The sequence below is a fragment of the Simochromis diagramma genome, unplaced genomic scaffold, assembly GCF_900408965.1.
Source record: "Simochromis diagramma unplaced genomic scaffold, fSimDia1.1 OVJJ01000131.1, whole genome shotgun sequence".
Lineage (NCBI taxonomy): Eukaryota > Metazoa > Chordata > Actinopteri > Cichliformes > Cichlidae > Simochromis > Simochromis diagramma.
This window is the reverse complement of record NW_024387200.1, coordinates 6,832,168-6,859,273: the sequence shown is the minus strand read 5'-3', so window position 1 is coordinate 6,859,273 and position 27,106 is coordinate 6,832,168. Positions and strand designations below refer to the sequence as shown.

The 27,106-nt window shown below is 39.2% G+C and overlaps 2 protein-coding genes across 4 annotated transcripts; one reads left to right on the top strand and one right to left on the bottom strand.

The window, feature by feature from the left end:
* Positions 1-72: 72 nt before the first annotated feature.
* On the bottom strand, positions 73-14,677 carry LOC120745556 (myogenesis-regulating glycosidase-like). 3 transcript variants are annotated; one of them, XM_040050534.1, is made up of 8 exons: positions 14,454-14,677; positions 14,139-14,290; positions 12,587-12,640; positions 12,175-12,453; positions 10,603-11,134; positions 7,880-8,684; positions 7,563-7,672; positions 73-3,083 (listed from the first exon to the last, which is right to left on the bottom strand). In XM_040050534.1, exons 2-8 carry the CDS (start codon positions 14,261-14,263, stop codon positions 2,736-2,738), a joined length of 2,253 nt encoding a protein of 750 aa, XP_039906468.1. In that variant the 5' UTR covers positions 14,264-14,290; positions 14,454-14,677; the 3' UTR covers positions 73-2,735. The 3 variants fall into 3 exon arrangements, with proteins under 3 accessions (XP_039906468.1, XP_039906470.1, XP_039906469.1); XM_040050536.1 differs by lacking the exon at positions 14,454-14,677 and having other exon boundaries at positions 13,587-14,245; XM_040050535.1 differs by lacking the exon at positions 14,454-14,677 and having other exon boundaries at positions 12,587-13,710; positions 14,139-14,218.
* Positions 14,285-26,825, top strand: LOC120745560 (izumo sperm-egg fusion protein 1; the record flags this gene model as incomplete). The annotated part of the gene is made up of 11 exons (XM_040050540.1): positions 14,285-14,299; positions 14,608-14,677; positions 18,782-18,940; positions 19,103-19,177; positions 19,334-19,417; positions 19,539-19,559; positions 20,755-20,844; positions 21,095-21,222; positions 21,434-21,584; positions 22,381-22,549; positions 22,980-26,825. Coding segments are annotated over 11 exons (1,044 nt in total), but the record flags the coding sequence as incomplete, so codon positions are not given.
* Positions 26,826-27,106: the final 281 nt, after the last annotated feature.

Sequence of the window (27,106 nt, the reverse complement as noted above, 5' to 3'; positions counted from 1 at the left end):
TTCACATCATTACAGCAGAAAGATTTTTTTGTGAGCTCTAACAGAAAGACAAACAGGACAGAAAAATAGACGTTATTGCGAGCAGATCAATCATTTATTTTTTTAGCTGTCTGATAAAGACTTATTTAATTACTTTTTACAGTTATTTCCACAAATGCAGAAATCACTTTTCCCACCCATTTGATGTGCTCACTCTGTGACTGAGATGACTCTTTCATAAGAGACGCATCAGGCATATACAGTGTTTGCAACTGTGAAAAACAGGTCTTTAAACATGAATAACCTGAAAAAGTCAACATTGATGCAAAAGTCAGGTAGGTGAATTTCACCTAGTCTGATCGCAGGTAAATACACATAAGTCATTCATGACAATACATACAGTACTTCTCTAGATCTCACACGAAAAACAAACATATACCATATGCATAAATAAAATTAAATATTTGTTCTTTGGCAGTCTACCTTCTAATTGTGCCAAGCACTCAATCACGGGAGGGGAGGGGGGGGGGGGCAACAACAACAAAATATTTTTACACAGAAAACTTTCCCTTTAACATTCACATCTCTGTTATGTCACGTTGATGATTTCACCATCACACCTAAAACATCAAACAGTATGTGATCGCCAAATCCACTTATTGTGTTTTAAGTGAATGTCCTTTTAAAAACCTTCATAGATACATGTTATATTTTACATTTTGCGATCTAACCTATTTAACATAGGTTAGATTCTCACACAATCTCACACAAGCTTTCCTGGTTTCACAACAAAGTAAGGTTACTAAAAAGAAGTACGAAATTATGTATGCATCCATTTACTTATTCATTTGAAGAAATGCTGCTGTGTACTGTGTCAGTAAAAACCATTCTATGTAAAATTTTAACATTTCTTGTGGTAGGATCAAGAATGCAAGAAAAAAAACAAACTTAAACACGGCCAATTTATAGGATTTATCATTTGTAAGTTGCTGTAATTCCAAGACAAATTCATATATAATAACACTGCTGTTTTCATTATTTTCAAGCAAGGCATTCAAATTACTTGGTGTGCTTTACTCTCATGCTGGCAATCACTATGAAAGAGCAGACAAACATTTAAACTCTTCATGCGCTTTGCAATGTCACTGCTTTGAAACACTGCATCAAAAACATCAATGTATGTAGAAATGTGTTTTATCCCTCTGGTTCTCTTTGCTAAGGTTGGCATACCATAGATTAGCTAATAAGGCAAATGAAGCCACAAGGCAGACATAGATGGCACACTAATATATGGCATCTTTGAGAATAATAACTGTTTTACAAGGTAAATCAGTTATAATAATAGAGTGCTGTGCAAAAGTCTTGAGCCACCCCTCATTTCTCTTTATTTTAAAGTTATGACTAGGAAATAGGACAGCAATTTATTGAAATACAATTTTATGCCTGTCAAACTGTGTAAACCTTGGATTTTTGTTGATTCGGCTAAAAAAAACAAAAAAAACAAAAACGGAAATATTTATATGTTTTTGAGACCGGCTGGTAGCAAAACAGTCCCTAAGAGACAGTTTAAAATTGGTTCCTTACAAAGTTGTCTGTGATAAACACAACAGTAGTTCATCCCTTGTGTTAGGTGTCTTCCTTTAAGCTCTAGTTATTCATAGGTCAGTGTTAAGTGGCTTCGCAAACAATAAACACATCTAAAAATAGTCAGCTACACGACTTGGGCTGAAAACAAGTAAAAGCCAAAATCCATAGAAAGAAAAATCTGAAAGACCTTCAGACAAGCCTGGACAACTATTGCCCAAAAAACACTTAAAAATTGCAAGAAAGTTTGGCTCCTTCGAATTAAAATAAGACAATGAGAAGCGGTGCAAGACTTTTGCACAGTAATGTATAACAAATATATTACTGTGGATCAATAATAAATATCTTTTAAATGTACCCTGAGCAGTTAAGTTGACTTGTGCAGACTTTTTTAATAAAAAGCATAAAGCAGTAGATTTTGGCACTAAAATAATATAATGGCACTATAGGTTATGGGACTTACTGACATAAAAGTATTTGCAGCTTATTGTTAACCCCTTTATTCATCCCCAGAATCATGCATATTTAAAAACATCCAACATTATCCACAAATAAAAATTAATAAATATAAAGAGCAATTAATCAAAAGACTGTAAAATGTAGATGTCAGTGCAATGCAAATTAATGCATGTTAGCTTAAAAAGTTAAAAACACAGACTTAAGTATGGCTATAGTGCATTTTTTTATTGCCTAACCCAGTCACCCCCAAAAAGACCCCCTAAATGGTACAGTTACTTCTATTAATAAGCTAATGGAAATAATATTAACCCAAAACCACCGCCATGCTTGCTGTAGAGCTTCGGGCTTTGAGGAAAAAAAAAAACGCAGTATTAGATGGCCACTAAGGCTAAGAATGGTGATGATACAATCACAGATCGGATCTTCTATTGGCTGTGAAAGGCACACAAGGATGAGGATTAGCTTAAGGATGCAAAATGAGAATTAGAAGGTAATTCTAATTCTTTGGGCGGAGGGTTTTAATCTGCAGGCAGAAGTCCTGACAAAGAGCAGGATGGAAGAGACATGAGGTTAATCTTCATTAAAATGTCACTCTACTCTCAACTCAAGCTTCTGGTGGTGCCTCCCTGCTTTTACTTGGCATGTGTGCTCAAACTAATGTGTGCGGACGCGTGCGTGTGTGTGTCAGTCCGGTTTTCAATTCTTTAATGCCTTCAAAGAACCCTTGTAAAGAAAGCGATCTCATCCAGGTCCACAGGGTAATCAGTGAGGTACATGGGACCTTTATCATAATGTTCCCCTTTGTAGCTTTTCCATCGTCCTGCAGGCAAGTAGATATCCCTCTCTTGCTTTCCTGGCTCCAACACTGGCGCCACCATGAGGTCATCCCCAATCAGGAACTGGGAGTCGATCTTATAGGCAGCCTCATCATCATTGGCAATCCACCAGAGGGGCCTTATGATTGGGTCTCCTGTATCAAGAACCACGTGTGCCAATTCAAGAACTTTTGGTGCCACCAGAGTTTCATGGAGCCCTGTGAACTTCTGTGCTATCTTTACCACCTGCAGATGCACAAAGACATTGAGTTAGCATGGAGCAGAGGCCACCTAACAGACAGCAGAGTAATAAAACCATCCGCACGTCCTGCTTCAATTTATGCATCAAAGCACATAGAAAAAGAACTGACTTATTGTTTTTGACTTGTGATCAGTACTTGTATATTTTCTAGGAGAAATATTTGTTAATGAAAATGGCATTTTATTTATTCTTTTTTTTTTTTTGAGAAAAATCTGATTTTCTTTAGCGCTTTACAGTGTACGGAGGTCAGAAGAAGGTAAGGCAACATTCACTAAGCCTGAGAGACACAAGAAAATGTTTAAAGCTTCTAAACCTTGTGTACAGGGTAAGTTGACTTGGATGAGTATTTTTATATTAAAATCAACTAGGAGCCCACGTGGTCTTATAGCTGGACAGTCAGAGGGCATGATCTGGAAAGCTTTTTAGAAATTAATCTTTCTGAAACCATGTTTAGATCTCTAAAGTGCAAAACTGCTGTTAGAAGTATAAATCTTATCTGGGCATTCTTCTCTGTCATCCTGAGAGAGAGATTTTTGATGTCCAGTAGGAGGACTTGAAAAAAAAACTACTAACTGTTTTTGCTGCTGTATTGTTATTTGTTTTAACTTTTTTTTTAATTTCTATCATGGTACACTACATGCTACATGTATTACAACACCACCCACTCTATGCAAGATCTTGCCGCATGGAGTGATCATAAGAAAAGTAAAGAGACCACATTAAATCACTTCATTATGCTGGATGGCCTAAAACAAATAGGTCAGGACTCACAGTGTTCCCACAGTGTGGTCAAGTATGTCATGGACTGAAAAGACTGGTACCTAGAAAATGTGTCAAGGAAGAGGCAGAAAAGAAAAGCTGACTGAAGTAGATGAAAGGCACCTCAAGATTTTAAGTGCTATAGACAAAAAGCAGACCACTGCTGATTTTCAGGCAGCGATAAATGCTTCTAGATCAGAGTATGAGGTTTCCAGAATGACCATAAACTGACGACTGAACAGCTTAAAAGAAAGGAATTACTGAGCGCTGCAAACAGAAGCGTTTCAGATTTGCCAACAAGCACAAACACTGGACTAAAGATGACTGGAAGAAGGTACTCATACAGTCGTAAACATGAGAGTCCAAGTTTAAACTCTTTAGTTCCGCAGAAGAGCTGAATAACATTTTGATGCGAGACTAGTTACGGTGTGAGTTTCCATTTCTGCAAATAGCATGGGGAAATTAGAGCAAAGCACCAGTATCATTAATAGAAAGGTCTAACAAAACATCTTGGAGCATCATGGAATCACTTTTGGAGTAAAACTGATTGCCATGGGTTCATTTAATGACAAGAAAAGGCAAGACAGACTATTTGACTAAGAAAAGGGAATCTGATGCGCTGGCCAAATCGACATAATTCTATAAAATTTTATGTGTGATTAAGGACTATTTAGCTCTTTCAATATATATATATATATATATATATATTTTAACTCAAAAGTACAGTTTTTAAATTTAACCCTAACCCTTGTGCGTGTTTTTTTATTTTGACAGCGAATGCGCACCTGCGGACCACTTATGTGCAGCCCTGGCCATATTGCAGCCACAGAAATTCTTTTGTCCATGAAACCATAAAGCTGCACTTTCTTTTTGCCTCATAGTCTGATTTGTCATAACTTCTCCGTTTTGTGGTAAGCTTTTCTTTGGCTGTCACTTCTTCACCCTGACCTGTCTTATTTGGCTCAGCAGAACTAAAATATATATCGTGCTGCTTTTACACACGCACTCACATAAGCTCAGCGATTCTCTGCGCGATCAACCTCTCACATGTTTAAGCTGCGGGAGATTTCACTTGTCATGTTTGCATAGTAAGCTAACGATTAATAAGACGATGTCAGAGGAATTGGTGCACAAATTATCATCACTCACAGATCAGTGCTGTCGCTCTCTATACACAGTTCGCACGATTGCAAAGTGAAAGCAAAAAAACAAGCGCAAATTCAAATGCGATTACAATATGTCACATATTGACAGTGGCTCACCAATGCCAATGACATAATTACCCAGCTACATTTCTGAAAGAATGCAAAAGCATTGACATATATTTTTCCTTCCTACAATAGCCCGACGGGCAGGGAAGAGATAGATTTTGGTAGCCCGACTGAAAAAATCGCTAGCTCCAGGACGTCGAGCTAGCGATATTGCAAGCCCTGTATCTGATTGAGGAATCACTCATCTTTGGAAAAGAGAGTTTATTACAGAGAAATGGCTCTTTCCAAAATAAAAGCTATACTATCCGCTTCTTCTGGGCTATATTCTCAGCAGCATAAGGAGAATCATGTGCTAACAGCTGTCTAAATGACTCAGCTAAAGTTAGTAGCATGCTTGTTGTTTTTGTCTTTGCACTAGGATGATGTCAGCGTAAATGTGCAGTCATATTCGTTGTGTTCCCACTAGTGCTTTCAGGTTGATCTCGTTGAAATGACCTTAACGCCACAACACGGCAAATCTCCGTTAACGAGCTACCGCCGATCGCCCCGTGCATGGGGCTAGACGGCCAACACGTTAACGAGCTAACTGCGCTAACACACTAGTTCCCACCCATGTAATTGAGCATTGCATGGCACATCCAACATACTGTTTTACTTTAGTCCATGACTCGCTTACCTTCAGGGTCATACGTCACATGAAAACCAAAATAATTCCAAACGCCAGATCTGAATGTTGCAAGGAGAGCTTAACTTCTGTCTCGCTAGCTTGCCTTGCACTCTTCCTTCTGACTATGCTGTCTGTGTTGAGCGCTCAGTGGATCTGCGCTCGACAGTGCAGCCTAGGCGGAGTAGTCGAACGCAGATTCACTGAGCGCTCAACACAGACAGCATCGTCAGAAGGAAAGTTGATAAAATAAATTACAAATGTTGTATTGTTCGATACATATGCGTACCGAACCGAAAGCACTGTATCGAACGGTTCAATATCGATACGAATATCGTTGCACCCCTAATATATATATATATATATATATGTATAATTTCTAGTTTTAAACATTTTTTTTGACAAATTTCTAAAATATTCTTGTTTTCTTTTTTATAACAGGTAAACAGATTTCATTTAACTGGTATGCATCCCCTTAAATTCCCCATAACTGGTCTGTGTAGACCAGGGGTGTCCAAACTCTGGCCCGCGGGCTAACTGCGGCCCGCAATCCATTTTTAATTGGCCCGCAAGTAATTTTATAAATAGAATAGAATATGGCCCGCACTTCAACTTTTGAATTGCACTTCTTAGTTGTAACACCAGGGGGAGTTGCTGTTGATCAAGGCAGTTGCTCCACCAAAAAGGACAATCACAGAAGAAATTTACCCCCAAGTTACTAAACATGGCAGAACCAAAGAAGCGAAAGGTAGAAAGTGAATGCAGAAAATTTCAGACACGGTGGGAGAGTGAATATTTCTTCATAGAATTCAAGGGGAAGTGTTTCCGTTTGATCTGCACTGAAACTGTGGCAGTTATGAAAGAGTATAATGTACGACGTCATTATGAAACCAAACATCAGGCCTATGCATCCTACACTGGTGCTGATCGAGAGCAGAAATTAAAGCAAAGGGTAGCTCTCCTGCAGGGTCAGCAACAGTATTTTTTTCGTGCACTCCTGTTATTAAGTCCAGTTCAGTCTGTTAAGGTTGATAACGGTTTCAAACGAACGTTAATAGGTGTGTTGCTAAGCCTAATAACTTAAATAACAAACTTGAAATGTACCCGTCCCATTTTCCCCTTTATTGTTTTTTCTCTGTACTGTAAATCTTCTGTCTAAGAAGAAATCTGAGGCTGCTGTTCTGAGAATGAGCTACCAAAGCCTTTTCTGAATAAATCAATAAAGATCCATTTATGGAAAGTTGTGATGAAGGCAGTTTTGTCTTTAATTATATTCAACAATATAACATATTTGACCACTTTTAAGTGTTTTTCTAACTTGAATACACTAAAGTTAAGGTTATATACCTAATTTCTAGTAAGTGGCCCAGCCCCTCCTATATTTTTATGTATGTGGCCCTCAGTGAAAAAAGTTTGGACACCCCTGGTGTAGACCTTTATGGTTTAAACTTTGGCGCCCTCCTGTGGTAGTTTTCAAACACACCAAAAAGAATTTGAAGCAACAATTATTCTGTCATTTCTCTACAAGCAAACAAACAGCCGCTTCACGGTAATGTAAAGGTTAAGTTTAAGCGTCCCGTTCATTATTTAATCTGTAATTAGTATTTTGCACTATAGTACTGATAGAGCAAGAAAGATCATTTTTACACCAACTGTAAAATGTGTTGCAAAATTGTTACAAACCCTATTACAAATGTTGCAAAAGTGTGTATGTGTGATGTACACACACACACAATTTAGTAAATTTAAATGCAGGAAAAGCTAAGAGGCTACACACTGTAAAATACTTTTCCACATCTAAAATTCATCGCTTGCTTTATTTGGCTTACCTCATTGTCATAAGCCCATGGAGGTATGGAGAACTGCATGGCGGGCATAAAGGCAGACAGCTCCAACCATCTGATGTACAGTTCTCTGTCTGGCAGACCATTTAACCCACCTTAAACACAGATGAAAGACTGTCAGATAAAACCAGATCAGAGAAAATCTGTTTTTTTAACAGAGCTAACGCTCTTAAAAAGCTCATTACAAAACAAAGACAGCTTCTTCGTTAGGACTCATGCTCTTTTCAACACCAAAAATATTACTCAAGAGGACAGCAGCTGAAATATGAAATCCAAAGATGATGATGCACAGATGCACATACCTGCAGTATGGTCCGGGTAGGCATTTCCTCCTATCATATCAGGTAAGACAAACTGGTAACCCAAAATGCCTATAGTCAGAACAGTAGGGATGATGGACTTGAGGCCGAGCTCGTAACCCCACACCGAGTCCCTGTCAATGATCCTGAAGAAGCAGGAGATGTTCTGACTCTGGTAACCAACCCTTAGCTCAGCATGCTCCATAAATGGTATAGCCATCTCTGTGTAGCGGCGGGTGAAGGTGGAAGGGTTTGACAGTGGGCCCAGGGTACTAAACTGACGGGGCAGGTAGCTCGTTTCTCCTGCATCAAACTTGAAGGAGGTCACCCCATAGCGACTTTTGAGCATGTGCAAGTTTGAGGAATACCATTCACGAGCGTCTGGGTTTGTGAAGTCCAAGATTCCTCCAATCCCGTTCCACCAGCGAACCAGAGCGGGCAGTTCACCGCCTGGCTCACGGACAAATAGCTCTTTCTCCACAGCTGCACCAAAATTTATGGAGTCATAGTTGATAAAAGGGTGCGTCCAGAGTGTAACTTGAAAGCCGCCCTCTCTTAGTTTGTCAAACATGCCGCTTGCATTGGGGAACTTCTGCGGGTCAAAGTCAAACTCTCCGTAATCTGCTGTGTAGCGGTCATCCAGCTCCAGATGGGAGCAGTTGAAGCCATGCCTAGTGATGTCAGCGGCATAGCGCAGCAGCTTCTCCTGAGTTACAGCGGTCTTGTAGATAGCCCATGTGGACCACACTGGTTTTTTGAACAAATCAGCAGATGGGACTTTGATAGGCTTTGTGAAATACCGGCGCACCTGAGAAAAGAACATGAATGATTAGGGGGAAAAAAGAAAAGAAAAGAACATGAAGTAAGTGAGTCAAGATGTTTTTAAATGTGTGGTTATTGTCTTTCATTCAAGCCTGCACAGGCTTTGTGCTTGATTAAACAAGCGTAAGGAAATATGCCTACTGGCATCCTTACAATAACCAGATAAATTAGCTTAGGGGTTGCTTGGTCCCTTACAGCTTGAGAATTTCAGCTTTCCGTGTCAAGAAATAACCAACTACATAAGCCAATTTTTAGACTTTTTCTAAAGATTTTACAAACACACTATAAGATTAGAATATTGATATCCTCATCAAGAAAGCATTTACAATTGGGGAAATCATTATTAATTCATAAGTTTGCTCTCTTACAAAGAAAAAACCTGAAAAAAAAATCACTGCATAAAAGTTATAAATTGATTTGCAGGTTACCGAGTGAAATAAGTACTTGATACCCAAGCAAAATATGACTTAGTATTTGGAGGAGAAACCCTCCAAAGCACTGTCATGTCATCATTCACCAGGTTTGCACACATCTCAGGAGGGATTTTGGCCCACTCATCTTTACAGAAACACTCTTAATACTTTAGGTTTCTTGGCCTTCACTTGGCAACTCGAAGCTTCAGCTCCCTCCACAAATTTTTTAATAGAATTAAAGTCTAAGACTGGCCACGCCGAATCTTGACGTTTTGTACTTCTTTCGCCACACTATCTTTATCTTGATGCTATGTTGGAAGACCCATCCACAACCCATACGAAGTATCCTGGCTGAGGGAAGTAGGTTCTCATCCAACATTTTACAGTACATGGCCCTATCCATTGGCCCCTCAATGTGATGGAGTTGTCCTATATTCTCAGAAGAAAAACAGCCCCATAGCATAATCTTTCCACCTCCATGCTTCACGTAGGGAATGCTACTCTTTGGGTCATACCTAGTATCTCTCTTCCTCCAAACCCAGACATGTAAAGTTGATGGCAGAGAGCTTGATTTTAGTTTCATCTGACCACTGTGCATTCGCCCAGGCCTTCTCTCAATCATTTAGATGTTCACTTACAAAACTTGAGATGATCCTGTACATTTGTGTTCTTGACCAGGTGACCTTGCGGGCGCTTCAAGATTTCAATCCATTATAGCGTAGTGTGTTGCCAGTGGTGACAGATCACAGCTTTGAGGTGATCCATCACCTCTCTTATGATAGTCCTCGCCCATGAGGCAAAATCTCCATGCTGAGGACATTGATGGTCATTTTATACTTTTTCCAATTGCACCAACAGTTGTAAACTTCTCCCCAAGCTTCCTACTGTAACTTATACCAGCCTTTCGTAGGTCAACAATCTTTGAAAGCCTTTGAGAACTCTTTGGTCTCGCCCATGGTGGTGGACAGGTTGGAAGAGAAGAAATTGATTCTGTGGACAGGTGTGCTTTATACACAGTGAGTTGAGATCAGGAGTATCTGTAACTGTGACTTCAGGCTGGGTTGTAGGAGATTAAATACCTTTTTCACTCAATGACAAGCAAATCAATTTAGTCTGTAAATTTGATGTAATGTCCTTTTTTCTGGGGTTTTGATTGATATTCTGTCTCTCTCCATTAAAAATTAACTACAATAAAAATTAGAGGATTTCCATTTCTTTGGAAGTGAACAGACACTTAAATTCAACAGTAAATCAAAGAGTCATTTCCCCAACCTAAGTATATTTTCTGGAATGTTAAAGATTAAACCTGCTCTGCAGGGGAACAAAGAATTAATGGCAGTAGTATTAAATTAAAAATGCATATGCAGGATGGGACAAGTGTTTCTGGTCCAGTTATTTGTTGTACATCTGAGTATATATCCACTACACTTTAAATTGGCAGCTTTTAACATTATTAAATATTTGTCAAATATCCAGCATAATTACACTCACCATGTACTTGTGAATAGAGGTGACATCTGACCCCACACAGACTCTATAACTGAGTTCAGGAAAGGTCTGCTGTCTTTCTAGTGGTCTGAAGGGAGAGTCCTGGTACCGGGCCTGGAACCTCAGTGTCCTGTTCTTCTCTGACCAGCCCAAATGAAACGGTACTGAGTCGTTAATCTTAATGGCAGTTGCATTTGATGACAGCCAGTACCGCTCTAGAATTCCTCCAAAAGCATTTCGATTGGAGTAGACGTCACTTGTGATGAAAGGTCGTGGTTCCTCTTCTCCCTGAAATCTGATAGGCCAGTACTGTGTTGCCGTCTCTGCCCCTCCATACCAATGAGAGTCATTATAGGCCATGACATGCTCTACCAAGTGCTTATTCTGCAGCTCCTCCCAGCGAACCCGATAACAGATCACCGTGTCCTTTGGACGAACTGTTTGGATAAAAAAGTTGAGCTTGCCAGAATCCGACTGAGTGCAGCTCAGAATATCTCCCTCCTTTGAGCAAGAGTCCACATCCAGAGTACCAGACCTAAGATTAGGTGTTTAAAAGAAAGAAAACAAAGGGGCCAGTTAAACACAGTTGATATTATTTGTGTTTTAAAACAAATTAGTAGTAGTGCAACAACAAAGAAAATGTTGTAAGTTCTATTCCGTTGTTCTAGTTGTCTGTGGAGTGATTGTTCTATAGCTATTTCTGTCGGTATGAACTCTGCTGGCAAAGGACACATCTATTACAGTCTTCCCTAAGGGTGTAATCATGTGTCTGTCTCGTCTGATTTTTCATCATCCATCCAAACACTGCAGACAGGCAGACTTAAAGCAGATACAAAGAAGAAGAACTCTGTCAAGACCAAAAGAAGTTACAAAGGCAATGAGTCCACGATTTGCTGGGACTTAGTTTCACAAGAGAAGTGTTTGTGGAGTGTCTTGATTTGGATTGCACAGACATTCCTTTGGTCCTTATCTCAGCTGTAAGATAAAATTATAACTAGTCATATTTATTACCCTTATAAGTAGCAGAGTTATTTTAGTTTTGTATTTTCTAATTCTAATTTCAAATTTTGTAATTCATCTTTTATTGATAAAAATGTTTAGCTTTAGTTTTTATTAGTTTCAGCATTAGTTTTAGTCTTTTAAATAGTGACTGAATGTAGGGCATATGCAAAAGGCACAAATATAAAAAAAAAATCTGTAAAGGCGTAATAACAAATTTTAGCAAATTAAAATGCCATAACTTATTTTAACTTTTAGTTAGTTTTCCAAGTTCATAAAATCAGTTTAATTACAGTTTTTTTAAAGTGTAGTATTTATTTCTATTTTATTTAACAAGGTCAGTTTTAGGTTTTGCTTTAGTTTTAGTTCATTAAAATAACCATGACTAGTAGGCAATCAGGCAATTCAAATAATTAAATTATTAATCAAAATGTATCTTGTTAAAGGAAACAAAAACGCAGATGATTCTCTGTACAGTTTCCTAAGCATTAAAAGCATAGACAACAAGTCCAAAAAAGACAAAAATCAGCAAATTACCAATTATTAATTTAAAAATAATCAATAATATGAACCCACCTGAATGCCATAGTGAAGACAACAGCCCCAGCTTGGTTGTGAATAATAAAACCATCCTTGTTCAGGTCTAACAACGCTGTCTTGAACAACTGGGTTTTACGAAGCGACACTGAGTAATAGCACCAGGCGACCACAGCAGCTAGCACCAGCACACAGCCCAACATACTTGCCATCACCAGTGGCCGACCTTCATGAGAAAGTTTCTTCTTAAGTGGAGAGCCTCCGGGTCCCCCAGCCATCTGCTGCTCCCCAGGAGCCACCGGCACTATTTGATACATGCTGAAGGCGTGCGGGTTGGAAGAAGAGTGGCAGGAATGGACAGCTGTACTTAACTTGCTGTCAGAGCTTTTGAAACAGAAATATAAATCTGTGCACTGGCAGCTGTGGGAGTGAAGGGAAAACTGATGTCTACCTGCCAATCTTTAGGAATGTCTCCATTTCTGAAAAAGGGCTGATATATCTGCTCCTGTGAGACAGACAGACAGATGTTAGTTTAAACCACAACAAGTGTAAAAGAAACCCAAAAAAACAATAGAAATAGAACACCATTAATATCATCATCACATCAAATAATGAATGGAAGCTAAATCAAGTTAAAGTGCTAAAAGAATAACAAGTAAATGAGTACAGGACATGAATATTGACCAATCTACCACAGACTTCATCACACTGGCTATCTATCTATCTATCTATCTATCTATCTATCTACCTATCTATCTATCACTGCTGATGTTAGCTTAAAAGCGCTGCAGACAGGAAAAAAACAAAAATGTCTTAGTGATGCATTAAAAATATTACTTCATGCTGCAAAGGCATAATTTTCACACCAATCAAACCGTCTTAGTGACCTGATTTTGCCTCATGGATGGGGGCAATATCATTATGGAAGAACTCACTGCAATCAGGATTTAAATTTAGATGCAATAACACTTCCCTCACAGAGACAAGTACACAAAAAACATGCCATCAAAATAATACCTCCCAAAGAACAACAACATTTAGAAATATGTGCAATAAAGAATTCAAAAGCACAATAGCTGTCTTTCAGGGTTTTAGAAATCACATCTGGATGCAGTCACCAATCAGCAGCATAGTTACAGGCTAAAGATGACAATTTTGAGCATAAGGGGTTACTGTTTTACCTTGAATTGTCTGTCACTGAACACTGTTTTTGTGTAGCATTACTGTATTGGCCCTGTACTGTCTGTACACTTGCTTTTATTATTATAGCATAGTTCAGCAGCATCCAGCAGAGAGAGAGCGAGAGAGAGCACAGGGCTTTTAATCTGGTAAATGGCAGGTATCCAGGCTCTGCACAGGCACTCATGGTGAGAGAGCCAGCAAAACTGTAAAAACAGGCTGTGATCAGAGGAAGCGCAGACACCAAGTCAGCAGGATTCAATTACATTTACCTCAGGTAAGAGCACCTTCGGGATGAGTAAATAATAGCCCTCAAACAGCTGTAGTGCAGCAAGCCCACAGTTTTCAGATTGATGCAGTACAACAGGCTCCATACTGCAGGTTATGCAGGGGTTTCTAAAAACATGCACATTAACTACACAGTGACTACGAAATGTTCAAGGCAAATACCTAAATTATAACAAGCATTAAAAACGTCGTCATCTGACTTTCTGAAAGGATCCCAGTGGACACAGACGCCGTCCAACGACGTGTATTTTTACGTTATCTATCCACGCCCGTGTCAAGCTGGCGTGTAACCAACTAATCAAACACTTCCGATATCTGATCGATCCCCAACAAACACTCACTCGACTCGGCCGTTGACGCCGAGTCGGGATATTGCCGTAACAGTAACTCGCTCTACCAGTATTCACGAACTGATTCAGAAGACCGTGCTCACAATTAAAAGCTATATTCGCCATGACAGTAACACGCGAAAAAACGTACAAAACATTTTAACTGCTCTTAATAAAGCTGCGACCACAAAAAAACATTCACCTTACCTCCACATCTGACCACACTCCGGGGTCAACGTCTGTGCGCGCAGAAGCCTGCGGTGCAGCGACAGAGGCGTTAGTCCCACCCAAACGGAGCGAATGCGAAGCTGGTTTGTCCATCGATCTGTCATTCGTGTACAAGTTAGCGCGGAAGGATTCTGGGAAATGTATGAGAACAATATCGTCACAGAGCCAAAAAAACAGCTTCAAATTTGTTTATTGCTGGCTGCGAACAATGTGAAACGCACAAGAGAAAGGCAAAATGAAGGGGTTATTTTGACTATCGTTAACGTTACTTTTAAATTATTATATTTTCCTTACCAAATCGTTGGTGCTAGCGTTGTCCGTGGAAACAATTCAAATCTCAAACGTTTCATTCAACTTGTAGTGAATGCGTGTGAGGATTGGGGGTGTTATTGTTATCATTAGTATTTTGTATTTTTATTTTTTTTACGATGGTTGTTCGTAACCACAGATTACCGTCTTCGACCCTGTGACAACAACAACTGGAGTACACTGCCTCACTTCCCGAACAGACCACAGAGGTGAGATCATCGAGAGCGAACAATAATGTTATTGTGGCTGTAAGAGGTTTCTACCGCTGGGTGACAGCAACAAGCTATGAATAGCAGGGCAGCTGAATGACACGACCATGGCGAAGTAGTCGACTCTTGTCTTATTTTTATATCCGTGAGTTCTTTGATGTTCTAAATGTTTTTAAGTTTACTATGAACTGAGAACTAGAGATGTAGACATATATTTTATTTAATCCCACAATGGCGAAATTCTGTCGTTACAGCAGCGCAAGGCACAGGGAAAAAAAGAAAAATAGAAAAACATAAATGAGAAAAATTGTCTACAAAAAAGCTAAAATATTATATTTGGTAAAATAAACCAAAATTTTCCTTTTTTTTTTATATGTACATGAAGTGCAGTTGGAATAATAATATTATTGTATAGCCTGACTGCTGTATCACCAGTGTGGAAATCTACTAGATTACTATTTGACTAGTAGGCTAGCTAAAGTAAAATGTTTATAAAGAAGTAGCAGAGATAAAATTTAAGTCTGATTTATTTAAATGTTGACCTGCCTCTGAAATCCAAACGATTAGGAGACACAGAGTAACAGACACAAAGGAATGGTTGCTTTAAGGGAGAAGGCAAAGATAAAACTCAAAACAACCCTTGACTTTATTTCAAGGCAGAGGTCATAGACAGTAAACTCTAAGCAAGACCAAATTTTATACACAAAACAGGAAAAAAAGGCAGTTGAAACTGACACCATGAAAAAAAAACTCAACAGAAATCTCAAACCATTTCTATGTAACTACAATTTTGTAAGAGAATTGTGAAATTTAAGTATTCAGTCATTGATTCCTTATTTCCTGCGTATTCCCTGGAGAAAATCAAATTATATTAATAATAAAGAATAGAGAAGGTACTAGGCAGAGGCTTAAAAATATATGCATCTCCTGTGAGTCATCTGCACTGGCAAGACAATTCACCATCTAGGGATGTCGTTTAGCACAGCAGGGCAAGGTCAGACAAGACGGCACTTGAATTTTTTCTATTTAAGAAAGAAAATGCAGCTCCCCTACACCCAGTCAGAAGGATCCAGCCCAGTGTATGACCTTCAAAACAGCCCACAGAATGAAAATGGAGCTTGTCTATTAAGTGGTTAGAAGTCAAGTGACTTTAAAGGTGACTCTTAATGTAATGTACAGCTTAGTAAGGCTGTGGTTAACCTGAAACAATTTGAATTAAAATTATTTATTTTGCAAGTTATTCTTTGTTTAATGGATATTTCTTTTCACAGTCATGTGAATAGAAAAGAATTGTAGGCATTCCTGTGGAAAAGCGAAGTGCATGTTACTGCTTCCTTAGGAATTAAGAGGTTAAGTAACACTTGATTAATTGAGCAGCAGGAAGTGGGAGCACCTCTAAGGAAGCAGAATGTTTAGCAGCTTGGAGCATTCAGATACGTGTTAACACAATGCTTCAACCTTCATAGGATTGCACACCGAAGCAAGAGAAACTCAGAGAAACTACAAAGAGCTCAAGGGCTAAATGTCAGACTGTAGCATGTTAAATGTTAGAGTTCATGGCAGCACAATTAGAAGAAGACTGAACAAGGTGACTTCTGTAGAAGGGTTGCCAGGTGAAAGCCCCATCTCTAAAAAGAATATGGGAGCACACAGCATGTCCAAAGACAGATAACACCAAAATGGAGATGTTTGGCCATAATGCACTGCGCCATGTTTAATGAAAACCAAAACACGACATATCAGCACAAGCACCTCGTACCAGCTACCAAGAATGGCGAAGGAGGGGTATCAAAGGTATCCCCTTGGAATGGTTTAGGTCGTACCTCTCCAAGAGGACTTTTTCTGTGAGCCTTGATGATTTTATTTCTTCCCCAGCTCCTTTTACTTGTGGTGTCCCGCAGGGATCCGTATTAGGCCCAATTCTTTTTTCAATCTATATGTTGCCCCTAGGCCTAATCTTTAGGAAACATAACATCTGCTTTCACTCATATGCCGATGACACCCTGATTTATCTTCGGTTTAATAGAAACACCTCTACGCCCATGGAATCGTTAGTCAAATGTCTCGACGAAGTTAAAACCTGGATGGCCTCAAACTTTCTTACCTTCAACGAGGATAAAACAGAGGTAATTATTTTTGGACCAAGCTGTAATTTCAATGCCCCAGATTTGGACTTATGTAACCTAACATGTGCTGTTAAAACGCATGTAAAAAACCTGGGGGTTCTCTTGGATAGCAAACTTACATTTGAGAAACAAATTAATTCAGTTGTCCAGCGGTCCTTTTTTAAATTAAGGCTCCTATCCAAAGTGAGATCTTTTCTATCCTTTAGAAACTTGGAACGAGCAATTCATGCGTTTGTTTTATCTCAACTGGATTACTGCAATTCACTGTATGTGGGTGTCAGTCAGTCCAGCTTGGCCCGGCTCCAACTTGTACAGAATGATGCAGCCCGCCTTTTGACTCGTGTGAAGAAACACCAACATATTACTCCGGTGCTTGCTTCCCTTCATTGGCTTCCAGTGCGTTTTAGAATTAAATTCAAAATCTTACTTTTAACTTATAAAGTGCTAAATGGCCAGGCACCGGACTATTTGTCTGACCTTGTGCAGCTGTATACACCCTCTAGAGCCCTTCAATCAAGTGATCACCTACTCCTTACTTTACATAAGTCTAGGATGGTTCATAGAGGAGATCGGGCATTTGCAGTTGTGGCACCGAAAATGTGGAACGATCTACCTCTCCACATTAGAAAGGCCCCAACTGTTACTCTTTTTAAATCGCATCTTAAAACATATTTTTTTACTCTGGCTTTCGAAACTGTAGGAGCGTTACCAATTCTTTTATCCTAATCTGTTTTTAATTTTTATCAGTTGTTGTTGTTAATGTCACTGTTTAATTGTTATGTTGTACAGCACTTTGGTCAACGCCCTGTTGTTATTAAATGTGCTTTATAAATGAATAAATGAAATGAAATGATGTATGGCTGTTTTGCCCTGGGCACCTTACAGTCATTTAGTCAAGTATGAACTCCTCTGTATACCAAAGTATTCTAGAGTCATCTGTCCGATAGCTAAAGCTTGCCCAAAACTGGGTCATGCAAAAGGACAATGATCCCAAGCACAGCAGCAAATCTCCAACAGAAGGGCTGAAAAAGAATCAAGGTTTTCATTTTTTGTGCTTTATTTTTTTAAAAGCTAGGACAAGACATGGACTCCAAATTGGTACCATACCACAGTTCCACTTAATTGTGTGTGGTGATCGTGCTCAGCTCCGTTCAGTCTAGGATCCAGCATTTATAACAGAGGTACAAAAAAAGATATAGACTATTGCAAGGTGTTGCAATGGCATGCAAAGTCCAGACTGAAATGCTGTGGCAGGACCTTAAAAGAGCTAACAAATGCCCACAAACCTCAATGAAAGCACTGTTGTAAAGAAGCGTGGGACAAAAATTCCTCCACAATGATTTGAGAGCCAGAAAAAGTCATACAGAAAACAAATACTTCAAGTTATTGTTGAGGTGGTTCTACAAGCTATTGACTCATGGGGTATACTTAGTTTCCCACAGGACTGGATAGTTTCACGTGAAATCTTTCTTTTTCATATGACTGTATGTGTGATGATGCTGATATTCTTTGTCTTACTATGCTAAATCTCTTTGGCTTTGATTGTTAGTCGGGGTTTTAGTGAAGCTCGAAGGTGCTTTTCACAGTTTTATTTTAAACTGATTAATCTAATGAATAATTGGCCAGGCGATCAACAATGAAAATTATTTTAATTTCTCATATTATTAAGGACATATTCATCAATTTATTTTTATTTTAAAGAAATAGCCAGAATGGTTCAAACACTATGCCAAATCATGGTTAAAGGGAAACAGCAGAAAACGTGATAGGAGTAATAGTATGACAGCAGCAGTAATTGTAAAAGTACCATTTCAATAAGAGCAACAGGTGAAATGGTGATGACAGGGACAATGATATTTGGCAGCTGTTTCGGAAGCTTTCACTGGAGCCAAAGTGACTCATTCTGCTGCAGGAAAACTCAGCTGCAGAGGGAAGATGCCGTTGATGCTGGTGTCCCTGCTCTGCTGTGTCACTGCAGCCAGGGCCTGTCTGCAGTGCGACCGCAGCATCCGAATGATGCACGAGGACTTCATCTTGTCTGCTCCCACTCTGCAAGACCAGCTCGACTTGCAAAGTATTTGTGACCAAGCCTATGTGACCTACATAGAGACCAGTCAGGAACAAAAGGGGGTCATTGGTGAGATCAGGAAACTGTTATATCGTAGTTCTTCTCTTCCGATAATGTCAGGCCAAAGATATAAATTTATAAATACTTATAAATAAACTAAAATATAAGTGTAAGGCAGTTAAAATGATCAAAATAAACCAAATAGCACTGTTTTTTTTTGTTGTTGCTTAGATCCCACTACTCTATACAGAGCCAAAACTGAATACCAGAGTGAATTTGATCGCTTCTTGAAAACCAAGCTCACTGGTGAGAAACAAAAAAACAATCTATCATTCTTATTCTTTCCACTCAGAAATAAACAGTAGCTGTAAACGCACCCAAACACTCCAACATGTAGAAGGCCATTATTACTTTTCATTATATCATCACTGAAAGTATTAACATGTTAAAATGTCTTTTAAGGATCTATAACATTTGAAGCTGTTCAGATCATGGAGAAAGGCAGGAAGATTTTAGAGAAACATCTGGATGCTTTCGTCCCCAGTGGTAATTTGCATAACAGTCGGGGTTCTGCAAAGTATGAGGCAATAAACTTTTTGTAAGTCATCGCTGTGAAAAACATGCATTAGTTTCAGATCATTTATTATCTTTTTTTTCTTTCCCTCAGAATTATGCCCCAACATATGTGGTAAGTACTGAGACTGTGACAAATGATCTTTTAAGAGTGACTCATACAGATTGTTCCAGTGACAGTGGACCGTAAAACTTTGATCGAGAGACGTGAGACAACTGTAAAATGCTTTTTGCTGTCATTTGACAAACCAATGACTTTTCATTTATTTATTTATTTTGGTGTTTGATTTGCATACTTTCCAGAAAAATGTGTGGTCTCATAGGGATCAGTGCCAGGACCAATTTAATGTTCAGTATATGTAGGCTAGAAAGGTTAGCACCATCGCTTGAAAGTCCCGAGTTTTAGTCCATCAGGGAGTTTGGGACTTTCTGTGTGGAGTTAACATGTTCTTCCTGTGCTTTTGGAAGTTCCCTCTGGGACTCCGCCTTCCCGCTACAGTGCAAAGACATGCATGTTAGATTAACTGGTGATTCTTCATTGACTGTAGGTGTAAATGTGAGCATGAATGGTTGTTCATCTTTGTGTTAGCCCAACTCTCACTCAATGACAGCTGGGATCGACTCCAGAAGACTACAAAAAAAATTACAAAAGCGAATATCAGCAAACTTCATAAAATCAAACTCATACAAATCATTTATTGGTCATTTTGAGAGCATATGACCTGCTCCCACAGTCTGGGCACTAATCCTATAGCATACAATTACTATTGTTTATTAATGGCACTGAAAAGTAAGTAAGGTGTGTGTGTGTGTGGGGGGGGGTGCTCACTATTTCCATCTCACTCTGGGGGGCTGTTAGGTCTCTAGTTATGTCCCCCCCACTTTCCATTACAATAAAGTATTTTGAACTGATTTCAAACACTTGTAATGGAAAGTGTTTCTAAGTGTTTTCATTTCTGTTTTCCTACTGGCTTTATTTTTATTTTTATCAGGTTTCCCTGCCTTTTTTTCCCTGATATTAAACTTCAGTCTTTCACCCTTTATACTTTTCAAATATCCTTTTTCTATTTTGTACTTGTTGTTATCTGCTGTTTTAGGTCATCCGTACTGTAGTTTTGCCTATGTGTCTATTCTGTAATGTGTATTATGTGTTTGTTGTAAAGCAGTTTCTAAAACCCCTTTTACATAAGTGCAATATATATTAACTGTATTATGCATGATTTTTTTTCTCTGTGTTGCTATACATCATTTTATATCCATGTAGTATTTATTTTAGAGGGTGTGTGTGCATGTTTGTGTGTCATTATCAGGGCTTCTAATTAGAAGAGTAATGGATTGCGTCTCTTGCCGCTACAAAGTATACATCTGTCCCTCTCCGACTGGACAACAGGACTGTGGTGGTATATTTTAAATTTATTTGTTCTCGTGTTAATGCATGAGTGGATTAGGAGGAGTCATTCCTATGTGTTGGGACTGCACCGTTCTTTAGAGTGCATAGATATATGATGTCACGAGTGTATAAATGTGTGCTTACGCGAGTGACTGCTGCTGCCTGTCCATGTGAGACACTAATGAAAAAGATTATTCAAGTAATCCTGATTCAGACAAATGGAGGATCCCACTTTCTCCCTCCTCTCAACCTTTGTCCAGAGTATCCGGTGCAGGCTGAGGAAGGAGGCCAGGCTTTGTTGAATTGTTTTCTTCCGTGGCACCGTCTTCTATTGGGTAGACCAGAGTACCACTACTCCTGGGTGCCAGGAGCATCAGAGACTGATAAGGTCTCATTGCCATCACTGATGACAAATGAAGGCACAAACATTAAGAGACCTAAATACTTCAATATAGATACATTTTGAAGTATCTGCATTCATCTGTAGTCTCTGTATTAGGTTTCTTTCCATATTCAGCTCCACAGTATCATACATATTTACTGTCTAACGGTTTTACACCCCTAACTTGAAACTATTCCTTCCTAATTTGTAAACACAGATGAATGAAAGTGACTTCAGTGTCTTGGTAGTGACAGAAGACTCATCTATTGTCTTGAATCAACTGCGTTTGGATGAAGAAGGAACATACCGCTGCTCCCTGCAAGCCCAAAATGGGACCATCTTCTATCAAGCCACTTTCCCACTCACCGGTACACATACATCCAACCATCCATTAACTCATCTATTTTATTCTGCTTTTCCAGTTTAGGGGCTCGCCAGGTGCTGGAGCCTATCCCAGCAGTTAGATATGCTGTATTAAATAGAACTGACCATTAACTACATTCTGAGTTGCTAAACTTGAATTAATATACATCTAGTTCTAATAATTTACACAGAATGTTGTTGGCTGTTGTCTCTTACCTCAGTAAATGTCACAGATTTTAGTATTCTGGTCTGAGGGCCGCTAAAAATAAATTTAAAGGTCATTTAAGACACAACAAATAAAGAAGTAAATTATAAAAGAAACAACTTTACTGCATGTTCAGAAAAGTGCTAAAACTATCTGTATTTTGGGGCTTTTTTTAATTACACTTGTTTGTTGTTTCTGTAATATTCTTCTCTTTAATCTTGGGACTTCCTCGTATTTTTTTTTACTGCATTCTTGTTTCTTTTTTTTTCTTTATGGACTTCCACAGAATTGCAAAACGCTTTCATTCTTATACCACAGCAGTTTTTTGTGAAAATTCAGGTACAGTTTGGTACAGTAATGTAGTGTTATTTGTCAATACACTTGAATTAACTGCTGATGCCATTTTTAATACTATAATACATTAATGTAATGACACTTAGCAATGTAAATGTTTAAGTACACAAAAAGAACAAAATAAGAAAATGTAAAATTGCAAAGTGATGGTTGGTACATAAATTAACAGACAAAAGCTGGCAAATCCAGCCGCCTTTACTGTAATTTCAAGGGAAATTTCTTCTTCTCCTCCTTCTTCACAGTCATATCGTCGCCTCACCAGACTCACTGGCCTTTAGTCACTCTGCCCTCCCTGCCTCATGGAGACAGCTACTCACCTTTTCAGCCTACGGAGGCCTTGCTTGTGCCACTCATCGCTGTGGTTACGGCTTTGACTCTGACAGCGAGCGTAGGACTCGCAGTTGTCCTGAGGTGAGACACAGCCAGTAGGTGGAGGGGAGAAAGAGGGGACAAGAGGTTTGCAGGAAGGGTGGAGGTGAAAAAGGTAGCACAGAACAGTCAGAGCACGACAAACTGAATAATGCAAGTCAAAGGGACTGGTCGTGCTCGAGTGCAGTTTGAGGACTGAATTATAATTTGTTAAGCGATCCCATGTGCAATATCAGTCTACGTAAATAAGGTCATTGTTTACATTTGAAGTGAATTACGCCGATAAGTTGTTTTCTCTGAAAGTGTCGTCACTTCTTCCAGGAAGTGATGACGGCACCTTAGCAGCAGGTGTTAACTTAGATTTCCACCTCAAGTTCTGCGTGGTAATGGGTAGTTCTGTCTTCACAATCTAAAAACAAAAAAGCAATTAAAAAAGAAACTAAATCGCTTCGTGTGTAATCCTTTCTTGTAGCGTGATGATGAATCAGCAAAGAACAGCAACAGAACTGAGGAGAAGGAAGAACGAGGAAAACGGGACCGAAAACATGATGTGATAACTGAACTCAGTACAGTAAAAACACACTTTAATAACAGGAAGGTTTTTCTTCACTTCAGGTTTGGCGTTTTGTTTTGCAGTGAAATAAATTTCCCAGCAGAAAGTGCCATGTCATTTCTAGAAATCACGTGGAAGTGAGAATACATTTTGGCGACATGCAAATGAGGCAAAACATGACATGGGTGTCATGTTTGAAAGACGCGAAAAAGGAATCAAGCGAAGTGATTTCAGCCAAGAAACAAGTTTGCGGATTAACAAAACCAGACTATACAACACAGCTGAACTCAGAAATGCAGAAATTCCCCAGAAACCCCTCGACATTAAGCAACAGCTCACTGGAAGACAGTTATGTTTCTCTCGTTCCCCCTGAATGAAGCGATGTTGTTATCACGTGGGCGTTTATGAGAGGAATCAGGGATGAGGTAAATCTCCCGGATTGCAGTGTTTTTCAGAGATTACTAACCACAGCCATCCAATTAATCCTGGATAATCCCCTTGTGAGGAAGGAGGGGGCTAAAGCCAGGAGCAGACGTTTTCATCAAAGATTCAACTAATGTTTAGTTACTCATCTGTTCATTCAGAAGTACACAATAAGGTCAAAAGCCCCCTTTTTTTTAGCATTTGCATTATTACTCATGTTTTAGTCATTCTGTTTTCTGCCACACTTGATGATATCAGCTGCTTTGGTTTCAAATATAGTCTGTTTACTCTTCACACAGGCTCGGTCATGATCTCAACGCCAGTGCTCGACGTCCGTCACGTATCATTTAGCTGCTTCTGGCTGCCTTCTTGTCTTGTTGTGCGCATACGAAGGGATGTTGGTGTGAAACCAAATTTCCTGTGAAAAGGCGCTAAGGAATCATCAACAACAGCAGCAAATTCACACCTGTCTTTTGCCATTGTGTCACATGAGATCATGACTGGTAACAAAGAAAAGTAAGTGAAAGGTTTAAAAATGAAAGCAATCAGTTGATATTGTATGAGTCACTGCCAATTGGAAGTCACCGGTGAATCGTTGCTCAGGTTTTCAGGGTAATTCCTGATGAGCGTATTTTAATCACTGAAAGCTGGCTTGGGTTATGAACAAAGGCAAATGAAACAAAGGTTGCAACAGTGTGAGGGGGTGTGTGCGCGGAGGCTGAAAAAGAGAGAGGCTGTGGTCTGTCTGGATAGTGACAGGATGTATGTGTGGTGTTGTTTCCTGTCTGGCTCACTGACATGGGGGCGAAAGCTGAAAAAAAATCTTTAAGATACCCTCACGCAGAGATAGTCGCGTCACAATCTTACAACTACGTGGGTTTATATGTGTGTGTTTTTAACCTAATATGCAGTCTGAGGCTACTGTAAATGCATGCTCAGCGACTTCACTGACAGCCATGATGAAGTGTGCAGTTTGAGTGTTTGTGTGCACATACTGCTGTGGACTGAAATTGCAGCCTCAGCAGGGAGAGGGAATGACAAAGTGTGAGCACTGCTGGAGGAACAGCAGGCAGCCACAGGGGAGGGAGAAGAGGGAAGTAGGAACAAGAAGAAAGTGGAGTCAGAGGTTTGAGTGGGAGAGATCTGTGGGAAGGCAGACTGATTTTTAATGTGGGTTATGAGGAAACGAGGACAAAGACGTCAGATTACACCTCGTGATAAAAACCGTCCCACACTACACATAGAATATACTTTCACATCAGTGACCTATAGTTGTGGAATGACCTCAAGATTGTTGTCTTCACTGCCATAACAACTTTTATTGGAAAATAATTTAATAAAAGCATCAGAAAATACTCCTAAAACTTGGCTTTAGTGCTTGGGTGCTTATCAGTAGTTAAATATTCACAACTAAATATGTAAAATCCTATGAGTAATTACTAGCTATTGTTTGTTATGAGGTTAATGTGTTTGAATGGTGTGATCAGATCTGACCAAAAGTGGCAAACACATTCATTTCTCATCATATTGATGTGTAGATATTAATAGATCTTGAGCCCACAATTACGCTCATGTACTTCAGACTGCTGAGATAATGACAAATACAGAACACAAAATCCAGAGTTCATTTAGGTTTTTTCCATTTTTCCAGCTCATGCATCAAAGATACACTTCATGACATACTGTAGTTGCTGTCTGCCATGCTTGACATGAACCTGTTACCATTACTCTGGAACCTGAAAAATATTGTTTAATAAATTGTTGACCCCAAAATAAGCTGTGCCAAACATTGGTCCACCCCAAGGATTGGGTCCCTAGACACAAACGGAGTAATATAGTGTACGCTCTTAAATGCCAGAAGGATTGCCATGATTTATACATCAGGGAAACCAAACAACGTCTGGCGAAGCGGATGGCACAACACAGAAGAGCTAACTCGTCAGGCCAGGACTCTGCAGTCTATTTACACCTACAGGCCAGTGGACACTCTTTCAATGATGAGGATGTACACATCCTGGAGTGCATAATTGTTGTTCTTTAAAATATGCTGAGGTTAAATAAATTGGTTTAACAATGAGATGTGTCAACAAATCCCCCCCCCCCCCAAACAAAAAGGGTAGATTTAAAACTTATTCTTATATTTGACCTGCAGTGTGAATTTGAAGAATTTGGTGCAAGAGAAAAAGTTTGGTGGATTTTTCAACGGCTGGGTTGACGTGAGTAGTGTTCAGGAATACTTATCCGGGCTTCTTGAACACTGTTTTCTCCACCATGTTTTACACACGGCAGATATTTGCTCATGTACCTCGCTCCACCATACATATTGACGACAATTTGAACCAAAGATTTAAAATCTGGAATAGACTTGCTGCTACTCATTTTCTATCTCAAGTTCTCATGTACACCTCAAGAGTGGCTTTTTGACAGCCACCCTTCACTGAGATCGTTTCTGAGGATGTTTTCGTGAACAGTCGATGGATTAGCTCAACAGATGCACCTCTCAGGTCCTGTATCAGGTCTTTGCTGGATTCATTTCCCCTTTTTCTTAAGGACTCAAGCACCTTGTTGGTGCAAAAAAAAAAATCCTGTTTTATGTCTGTCAAAGTATTATCGTGAGCATTTTTCATAGATTTGATTGAAGAAATTGTAGCAAATTATGTGCTTTTACAATTGTTGGTACCAAAGTGCCTAAAGGCAAGACCTAAAGTTGTTGTTTTTTTGCTGAGTTTCCTGTTATGTGTAGACACAATACGGGTCTACATATCCTTTGAGTCAGGTGCCTTTTGTGCTTGAATGATTCATAGGTGAATGTCAAGCCGTTCAGGTATAAGGACATAAAAAAGAAGTGAAAAAAGCAGCCAATGTTCAAAGAAAAACTTTGAAAGGCCTTCAGAAAGTCTGCAGAACCAGCCCACTACACCACTATAAAGCATTATTACATTATTACAAGAATTTGTTATTATGTTGCTTCAAGAAATTCTAACTCCCTGGGAGCAAAGCAGTCTTATAAAATGAGGGCAGACTTGAAACTTGTGGATAGTCCTGTATTTTCTGAGTAAAAGTTTCTCGTAACTGAAATGCATCATGTCTTTTCCTTTGTGTCATTCCATCCACCGCCATTCAGCTATTAAAAATTTAGCGCTGTGCTATTTTGTGATGAATATGGTTAGTGCTTATTCAGAGTTAATCCCACATGTTTCTCATTGCACACCACAGACGCAGCTAAAATAAATGCAGTTTGAGGAAACTACCTGACCTTTTAAAATGCAGTTGCGAATTTCTCATAAACATTTACTTCTTGTATCATACTTGAAATAAAACACACTGGACATCAGAAGTGGACAGGTCTGTGTTTAATAACCTACTTTTCACAATGCCCCTTTGCAAAAAAAGAAATCCATGCACTGTAATCAATAACTACCACACGCCTGAATCATAATTAAATAATAAAATGTTTGTGCTTTTCGTGTCTGCAGTGCAGCAGAGATTTTAGTTTTGCTTTTTTAAATACTCCACAGAGCAGCTCTAAATTTGCCAGCAGAATAAAAACATTGTCAGTGCTGACATTTTATGTTTGCAGCACGGACCTACAACAGAAAAACACGGTGGTGCGGGATTAATCT